This window comes from Tenrec ecaudatus, chromosome 6, assembly GCF_050624435.1.
Source record: "Tenrec ecaudatus isolate mTenEca1 chromosome 6, mTenEca1.hap1, whole genome shotgun sequence".
Taxonomy (NCBI): Eukaryota; Metazoa; Chordata; class Mammalia; order Afrosoricida; family Tenrecidae; genus Tenrec; species Tenrec ecaudatus.
Window position 1 is genome coordinate 8,573,962 of NC_134535.1, and position 9,431 is coordinate 8,583,392.

General features: G+C 60.3%; 1 protein-coding gene across 1 annotated transcript in view; it reads left to right on the plus strand.

The window, feature by feature from the left end:
- Positions 1-8,547, plus strand: part of GTPBP1 (GTP binding protein 1) — a 32,725-nt gene extending 24,178 nt beyond the window's left edge. The window contains exons 5-12 of the mRNA XM_075553573.1: positions 3,090-3,213; positions 3,860-3,974; positions 4,927-5,071; positions 5,262-5,444; positions 5,975-6,110; positions 6,506-6,684; positions 7,340-7,540; positions 8,226-8,547. Coding sequence (XP_075409688.1) covers positions 3,090-3,213; positions 3,860-3,974; positions 4,927-5,071; positions 5,262-5,444; positions 5,975-6,110; positions 6,506-6,684; positions 7,340-7,540; positions 8,226-8,318 — 1,176 coding nt within the window. The 3' untranslated portion in view covers positions 8,319-8,547. The remainder of the gene's footprint in view (positions 1-3,089; positions 3,214-3,859; positions 3,975-4,926; positions 5,072-5,261; positions 5,445-5,974; positions 6,111-6,505; positions 6,685-7,339; positions 7,541-8,225) is intronic.
- Positions 8,548-9,431: the final 884 nt, after the last annotated feature.

Below are 9,431 nucleotides of genomic sequence, written 5' to 3' on the forward strand. Positions count from 1 at the left end.
TGCGCAATAACGCGTGTGCGGTAGAAAAGTGAGACAGACCACGCCAGCGGTCTGTAGTGAGCGGTCTCCCAGGCCGTCGGCGGCCATTTCCCGTTTCTCCTCTCAGCCCAGGCCACGCCTCCATAGTCTTTCCCTCCAATTTGAATATCCAGAGAATGTTCTGAGAGACTCGGGCCACGGAGGCCCCACGGTCACTAACGTTTCCCCGTACTTAATTGCAGACACTTGGGTTAAGCACAGGTACCCGGGTGTGAAGCTGGCGTGTCTCACCGGCCTTCCATCCAGGTGTGCACACTTTGGAAGGTGGTGACTTCATCTCTCTAAAGAGATGCTCTTCCGTGTACTCCAGGAGACATCAGTCACGTTTCTTTGAAATGTTCTTTGAGTTTGGGGACCAAAAGTTTGGGGCGAGGCAAGATTAAAGCTGAAGGGTGGGCAGGATAAGGTTCCCCAAGGAAATGCTCGCCCTTCGTGCCCTTGAAGAGCAAGCGTTGTTGTTTGGGGTAAACAAATTCTTGGGTCCATTTTCCTGACTTTTCTCTCACACAGTGTAGTTTTCGTTGTTTTAAAACTTCTTCTCTACAAGCTCCCGTAATTGTGTTGTGTTCTTCAAGGAAGTCTGTCACGGGTACCCTGGGGAATGGCCCCAAATGGTTGCCGTAGCCCTCTGAGCTGCCCTCTGCACCTGGAATCCGACTTTAAGGCTCCCTGGTCTTCCTTTAGAGCAGGGTTAGGGAGCTGTTTTTCCTACTAAGGGCCATGCGGGTACTTAAAACACCACGCAAGAGCCCTAGAACGTAGCAACTTAGAAATTAGCCCGACAATAGCGGAGTCAGGTCAACAATAACTCACACCCACGGGGTAACCTGTTCACGGACCAAGCACAGTGTGGGAACAGAACAAAGGAATACTGCCTGGCTTCAAATCAGGGAAGCGTCTCTCTACTGATTCAGTCCCTGGGTCATACGAAGGAGAATGTGGCACCAGGATTGGAGGAAGACTTTATTAACAACCTGCGCCATGCAGATGACTCAGCATCGCTTGCCGGAAAGTGAGGATTTGAAGCCCTTGCTGATGAAGATCAAGGACTGCAGCCTTCAGTGGGGATTACAACTCACTGTAAAGACCACTGAAGTGCTTACAGCGGGACCAATAGGTAGCATCCTGAGAAAAGGTGGAGTTGTCAAGGGGTTCCTCTTGCTTGAGTCCACAGTCCGTTCTCACGGAAGCAGCACTCAAGAGGTCAGAGGGCACACTGCATTGGGTCAGTCTGCACAAGACCTTTAAAGTGTTGGAAAGCCAGGGTGTTACTTTGAGGACCGATGTGCACATGACTCGAGCCATGATACCGTCAGTTGCCTCACATGCATGGGACAGTTAGACATTGGGCAAGGAAGACCAAAGAAAGAGAAGAGTCATTTAACTTGTGGTGCTGGCAAGGAAGGTTGAAAGTGGCATGGACTGCTCACAGGACAAACCCATCTGTCCTGGAAGAAGCCCAGCCAGCGTGCTCCTTGGAGGCGAGGGTGGCGAGACTTGGCTCACCTACTCTGGCCGTGTTGTCAGGAGAGGCCAGTCCCTGGGCAAGGACCGCCTGCCTGCTCAAGGAGAGGAGCAGCGAGCAAAGGGAGACCCCGACAAGGTGGGTTGACCCGGTGGCTGCAACAGTGGCTGGGACAGAAGCACCGATGTGAGGACAGCGCCGGACCGAGCGAGTTTCTGTCTGTTGTTCTGCCCGGGCTGCTGTGAGTCAGACTAATGCAATGGGTCGGACCTGGTTCCCTTTGGTGCGGCCCAGGATGTCAGCAAGTACCGATGATCTCTAGGATCTTAGGTGGCTGGACGCTCCCTGAACCTGTTTAAGGCCTTAATCCATCTAACAGCTGTTTGTTGGGTGGGGCAGCATTCTCGTCATTTGGACCCAATTTATATTTTCCCAACCTTAATATCGATTATTTTGGGGTTTTTTGGTCACGGCCGCCCCCTATCCAGACTCAGGCAAATACTTTCCATGGAGAATTTGCCAGTACCGTCCACTGAGCACAGGCACCTGTGAAGACGGCAGTTGTCTATTGTAAGCCGTCTCGGGAGCTGGGCCCCGGGGAGCTACGCTCTCCGACTCCCCGTCGGAGGTGCGGCAACCGCGTGCGCGTGTGTATCTGCTCCCTCGGAAAGTCGACTGTAGGGTGCGTCTTCATCCCAAAGGCTTCAGCACGCAGCTCCCGAGGGAAAGATGCGTTTTCTCCCATTATGAATGGAGAAGATGCCCAGTAGGTCTTTCCTGGCACCTCCCTTCGGGTCTGCAAAGGAACTTGACTGTGGGGCACAGAGGACCAAGCGCTGGCCTGCACGCCCTCCGGGAAGAGATGCCGCTGTCGAGACTGGCAGTCTCGGAGCCCCTCAGAGCACAGCGCGCCTGCCCTGTCGGGGCGCTGTGACTCAGACCCCACTCGGTGGCCTGTGGGTGCATGTGTGTTCTGCTCCCACTCGCCTGTGGCTTTTAATCCAGGCGTCGCAGACGATGCGCGCGGTTACGCTCCTGGCTTACTTTCTCACACACCCTGACTCGGTCGGTAGCCCCGTCAGTAGATATGCGAGCTTCCTCTTTGTGTCTTGTTCATGGCTCGCTTTGTGTGGGACCGGTCTGTAGAGTGATGCTTCCAGAAGCCATCCTGTGAGGGCGGCGGTGGGGGAGAGGGGGACACCTGTCAGCCCAACTGCCGTCCTTGAATAGCAGTTTCAGCTCATCAACCCAGGTCCTGCACGGACATCCTGCCATGGCACAGCTAGTGGCCCTCTCCGTGATGGTGGGACAGGCCAAGTCCACTTTGACGGCCTGAACTGTGCTTCTTCTGTATGTTTGCCAAGTCTCCTTGGAGTTTGATAGCCCACGCCACGTCGTCAGAAGTCAGTGGTCCGTGTCTGGCCCAGCTTGCATGGACAGCCATATTGTTCCTGCCTTAAGACACGTGTCCCTGTGCCCTGCTCTGACGGACGCCTCTGAGATGGGCACTCTCACCCCACTGCCCTTGAGCCCCGTGCCCACCCAACTCCCCAGGCCCTGACATCTCCCTTCTGTGTCGGGACAGGTGGGCAGTAATGCCGGCATCGTGGGGATGACCAAGGAGCACCTGGGCCTGGCCTTGGCTCTCAATGTGCCCGTCTTTGTGGTGGTCACCAAGATCGACATGTGTCCTGCCAACATCCTGCAAGGTAAGGGCGTCCCCGGCTAGCTGCCGCCTCTCCCCTGGGACTCCTCGGTGGTCAGCCCGAGCTGGTAGCACAGCCTGGAGTGAGCCCTGCTGGTGACAGGCACTGTTGACATGCCTGAGCTGGTATCTGCCCCCCAGCAGAGAGGGCTGGGTCCTACCCACTAGAGTGGAGGGACTCCTGTAAGGGCATGGGGGCAGAGGGTCTAGTGACCTTCTACCACTAAAGGGTTCAGCTCTGGGTGGCGGGGGCCGGCCTTTATGAGTTTCTCCTGCCGGCTGGGGTTGTAGCGGAGCAGGGTCCCTCTGGAGGCTCTGGGGCCCCATGTCAACTGTTCTGTGGAGAGCCTTTTCCGGGGAAACAGCACCCCAGGAAGAGAGTTCCCCTTCTCGGGCACCCCGCCAGCTCCGGAGCTCGTGGGGTGGTACTGAGGTCTACATGCTGTGCTGCTGGCTGCAGGTCCGCGCTGTGAACTTGCAGACCCTCAGACGCAGGCCCTTGTGCTCCCCACCTGCCACGTCACACTAACTCACCTGCCTGTCTGTCTGTCTTTTGCCTGCACCGTGGAGGACTGGCCCCATCTTACTCTGCGCGCCTGGCAAAACAGCGGTGTCTGTCCCCTGAGCTCTGCTCCATCTCACCCTTTCAGAAACGCTGAAGTTGCTGCAACGCCTGCTGAAGTCGCCGGGGTGCCGCAAGATCCCCGTGCTGGTGCAGAGCAAGGACGACGTGATTGTCATGGCCTCCAACTTCAGCTCTGAGAGGTGAGGGCCAGGCTCTGCAGTGCTGGGCACACTCCCTTGCCTGAGCAGCCCGGGGTGCTAGCTAATGCTGTAGTTCCACCAGTCGGCCAGCAGAGGGGGTGCCTTTCAGCAGCCATCCCAGCAAGCACTGGGATCGAGCGAGGCTATCAGGATGCATAGTGACCTGTAGGACAGCATAGAACTGCCCTCGTGGGTTTCCATGACTGAACTCACAGGAATACAAAGCCTCCTAATTACCCCTTGGAGCAGCTAGTGGTTTCAAACTCCAGACTTTGAAGTTTCTGTAACCATGATGCCACCAGGGCTCCTAGGTCTGAGAGCCAGCCCCACTCCAGTTAATTTTCTTGGGTGTCTGGGGTGCCCCGCACGCCCAGTGGTCAAGCACGCAGCGGCTACCTGTGTGGTTCAAATCCCTCGGCTGATCCCGGGAGAAAGCTTGGCCGCCACCTTCTGTACAGATTGCAGCCTTGGAAACCCTGGAGGGCGGCCGCCTGTGGTCTGCCATGCTGGTCTCACGCTTTACCATCTAGCTTGTGGCTACGGGCCATGAGATGACTGCCGGGCAGGTGTAGCTCTGAGAACTGGGAGAGCCATCCCGAAGGGCTTCCTGGGGGAAGGGGCATGTGAGAAGGGTGGGGCCACTGGGTAAGGGGGAAGCAATTCAGCTAGAAGGATTTGGAAAAAGAATGCTCTGGTCTGGCTGGAAGATCCAAGGAGGTGTGAGAGAAATGACTCTAGTGCCCACGTGCCGAAGGGTTCACAAGGCCCCTCTGCCACTGGGAGGCGGGAAGGGCCCTGTGTGCCCTGGAGGAGGGAGGGGCGGGAAGGCACAGCTGGGTGGGGGGCGGAAGGGGTGGCACCATCCATGGCCATGGCTGCCCCCACTGTGCCGGGGTAGGAGCCAGCCGGCTGAGTGCCTGTCTCTCTCCCTTTCTCCTCGCCCTCTGCTTAGGATGTGCCCGATATTCCAGATCTCCAACGTCACTGGTGAGAACCTGGACCTGCTGAAGATGTTCCTCAACCTGCTGTCCCCGCGCACCAGCTACCGAGAGGAGGAGCCCGCTGAGTTCCAGATCGACGACACCTACTCCGTCCCGGTGCGGCTCAGCTGGGCAGGGTTTGGAAGCACTTCCGACAGAGGCCGGTGGGGGGTGGACACCTACCCCATGAGGGCGTGGGGATGGCGGCACAGAGGTGTCTGCAGTGGAGCGGTGGGCGGATGGGGGTGGTGGAGGGGCAGGCCTGGCGTAGGGTAAACTTAAAGGGCCGAGGTCTTCTCCCCTGCAGGGTGTAGGGACAGTGGTGTCGGGGACAACCTTGAGGGGTCTGATCAAACTGAACGACACCCTGCTGCTGGGCCCGGACCCCCTGGGCAGCTTCCTGTCCATCGCCGTGAAGTCCATCCATCGCAAGCGCATGCCTGTCAAGGAGGTGCGGGGCGGCCAGACGGCCTCCTTCGCGCTCAAGAAGGTGAGTGGGCTGCAGCTGGCCCTGAGCAGCCAGTGAGCTGCACACGATGGGTGCTCGGCAGGACTGGAGCCCAGGACAGCCTGCAGCTCACTCTGTTCCCCACCCTGCAGCGGAAGACCAGGCTGAGGGCAGATGGGGGCCCTGCTGTACAGGGGTCCCTCCACAGGTGGTGGTTAGAACCTTTCGGTGTCTCTTCCTGCTCACCCTCCCACCCACTCCCCAGTGACTGGGTGAGTCCTAACTGTAGGGTCACTTATATGCCCCTCCAACCAAAAGAACCCTGATAAACAGGCCTTCATTCCCTCCCCCAGTCCTGCCCATGCAGCCACCTCTCCCGGGTCTGCCAGGCCCAGCTGGCGACCTCGTCTCTGTCTGCGCTGCCGCTGTGACCCAGCCTGTGCCCTGCGCTGCTCACCCTGTGACCCAGGGACAGGTCAAGTGGGGTGGGTCCTGAGTCAGGGGCTCTGGTGGTCCGGGATGTGGTGACACAGCACTGATGGGCGAGGCGCCCCCTTTCCCCATCCCTGCAGATCAAGCGCTCGTCCATCCGGAAGGGCATGGTGATGGTCTCCCCGCGCCTGAACCCCCAAGCCTCCTGGGAGTTTGAGGCGGAGATCCTCGTTCTGCACCACCCCACCACGATCAGCCCTCGGTACCAGGCAATGGGTAGGTGTCTGGGGCCCTTGGCCACCCCTAGGTGCTCCAACCACCCGAGCCCCCAGTGTGGGCTCCAGCCATCCCACCCAGCTAGGGAGCACCCTGTCCTCACCCTGACTGGCAGCTGCTGCTCAGGGCTGGGTCTGAAGGGCCCTCTCTGGGCAGCCTTGACACACTGGGTGCCAAGTGGACTCATCAGGGTGTTGGACGCCTTGCAGACTGAGGGAAGGGTCTTCCGGGTGGGGGGAGGATTCCCAGGGTGAGGGAGCAGGCAGTGTCTGGTCAGGGCGTGGGTGGGGGGTGGGGATGACAGATAGGTGGCAGGGTGGGCAGACTCGGAGCAGAGAAGGCTTGTAGCTCCCTTGCCAGGCTGGGCCTCCCCCTTATCCCCGGCCTCGCACCAGTGCACTGCGGGAGCATCCGGCAGACGGCCACCATCCTGAGCATGGACAAGGACTGCCTGCGCACTGGGGACAAGGCCACAGTACACTTCCGCTTCATCAAGACCCCTGAGTATCTGCACATCGACCAGCGACTGGTCTTCCGGGAAGGCCGCACCAAGGCTGTGGGCACCATTACCAAGGTACTGCTGCCCACCTCCTGGGGCCTCTCCATAAGAACCCTGCCTCCCCAGGGAGAGACCCATCCCCCAGGGCTGCCTGCGGGCAGTGAGTGCTGGGCAGCATCGGGGCACTGGCGTGCCTTCCCTGTGCCCCTAGACCCCACTCACAGCCTCGTGTAGGGCAGCTTCAGGCTGGCCTCTGCCTTGCTTCCAGTATGCTCTTCCTAAGACGGTGAGCTTGGGACTTCACCCTGTGCATTTGGGCTTAAGGAAGGTCATCTCCGGGGCTGGCTGAGAGCTGGGCAGTGGCAACTCGGGCTCAGCTGGGCTGCCTCCTTCTGCCCTTGGGACTGAGGCCACAAAGGAAGTTTCTGGGTCAGGTGCCCCTGTAGGTTTCTGATAGCCAGACTCCAACGCTGTCAGCGGATGAGAGAATTGCCCCAGACCCATGGCAGGGTGGTGGGGCCCTGGGGTGGGGGATGGGTGGTACCCTGGGTGGAGGGGAGAATGGGGGCTATGTGCTCTAGTAGGGTGAGCCTTGCCCGGAGTGGTACTGAAGGGGGTAAGGGATGAGGGTGCTCCGTAAGTCCTGGGTTGGGGAGTGGGCAGCTGAGCAGAGAGCTCTGCCCTGTGCCTGCCTCACCCTCACGCTCACCCCCCTCCCCGGCTCCTGAAGCTCCTGCAGACCACCAACAACTCTCCGATGAACTCCAAGCCCCAGCAGATTAAAATGCAGTCGACGAAAAAGGGCCCCCTGAGCAAACGAGAAGAGGGAGGCGCCTGTGGCGGGCCAGCAGTTGGGGTCCCCCCACCTGGGGACGAGGCTGCCTCTCCAGGGGCCATGCAGCCAGCTGCAGCCAGCGGTCTCCAATCACAGGTGGGTGTGCGTCCTGGCCCGGGCCGTGGGCACATGCTGTGGCGGAACTGGCTGAGTAGACACCAGTGGGGCAGCCTTGGCCGAGTCCTCCTCTAGCTGACCAGTACCAGTAGTGACCCTCCCGGAGCACACAGCCTCCTCATCCTCCCGCAGAACGACAGGTGGCTTTGAACTGCCCACACTACCACCAGGGCTGTTTGCCCTGATAGCTGTGCCCTTTGCACGGTGAGTCCATTGATGTGGTTCTGCCTGGCACTTAGTTTCGAGGAAACAAAGTGGGAGGGACACTGCTGCCCAGAAGGTGTGCAGAGGCCCTCTCAGGGGTCCCTGTGTCCCTCCACAGAGCACGCTGCCGGAATGTGTGAACTTGTGGAGCTCGGTGCTCTCTCCGTCTGTCCGTCCATCCGTTCTCTTTCCAGCGTGCCCTCCTCTCTCCTTGGGAGGGCAGCTTCTGCCGGGTCTGGCTTTTCTGCTCTCCCCCCTTCCCTCAGGGGTCTCAGGCCCTCCTTCCGCCCGCGGGCAGCACCAGTGGCGAGTCCTGCTTTCCTGGTGCTGCTCTGGATGCACCCCTAACCATTACCACTCAGGACTCGCCTCCCTGCCAGGGACAGAGAGACTCCCAGGCCCCTGCTGCCTGGTCCAGCCCTGAGGCCCTTGCTTCCCACCTCCTCTCTCTCCCCTCCAGCCCAAGCCCAGCAGTGGGGGCCGGCGACGGGGTGGCCAGCGGCACAAGGTCAAGTCCCAGGGAGCCTGTGTGACGCCTGCCAGCGGCTACTGACTCAGCCAGCCCACCTCCAGCACCGAGGGAGCCTCACTCTGGCCACGGCAGAGCCGTCCCGTCCTGTCCCCCCCAGCCCCGCTTTCCAGGGGGCTATAATTTATAAGCTGACACACGTGGCTAGACTTCCTGAGGACTGACCGCCACTCCCTCCCACCTTCCTGCCACCCACGCGTTTTGTACATCCGGCCCTTCGTTTCTATCCTTTTTATTATAGATCTTGATCTCATGCAGCGTGTATGTGCGCGTGTGAGGTGGCCAGTGTGGCCACTCGGGGCCCTGTCACCTCCCTCCCTGGCTGGCCACCAACCTCCAGGAATAGCCCCCCTCTGCCCTTCCGTCCGTGTGTCCATCTCTGTGAAGACCCTCAGGGCCTGTAGGAGCGGTCAGGGAGCAGAGGGGGTGCCTCACCTTCCCTGCCTCCACCGCCCTGCCCCGCGCACCTCTGCACTCGGGCATCTGTGCAGCCGGCTCTCGGCGCAGGGCTGCTGCTGTCAGCGCGGGGAGCTTCTTGTCCCGTCCTCTGCTGCAGTCACCTCTGACCCTGAAAGCCCAAGAACAGGGCATGCCAAAAGCTGCTAAGTGTCAGCCTGTGGAGGTGTTAGCAGGAGGGGACCCCAACTCCGACCCAAAGACCAAGGGTGGGTTTCTCTTGGAGACAATCCTATTTGCCGGGTCCTCAGGCCCTGCCACGCCCCACCAGCCGGAGCCGTGCCACCTCCTGCTTGGCAGCGGCTCTGAACTGTGCTGGGCCTGGGCCTGCTCGGGGTCACATTTTATAGCCCCTGGAGCGGTGGGGTGGAGGTGGACCAGCCTCGCCCCTCCCTGCCCCAATACAGCTGCTGCGGCTGATGCTCGCGCCCCAACCTGACAGGGCCAGGTCCACACTGGGTTTGGTGGCGGGTGCCCTGATTTGGGCCTGGGTCAGGTTTGGGAGCCCCGGTTGGCCGGGCAGGGATGGGGGGGCGTGGAAGAAACACACAGGGCCCAAGGGCCCTGGCAGAATCACCCCTTGAGGAGGTTGCCAGGGCAAGGCCAGGGGTGGTGACTCGGCCTGATCCCAGTGTAGGGTGGATTGATGGGCTGAGAGCTGTCCCCTTTCCAGCCGGGACA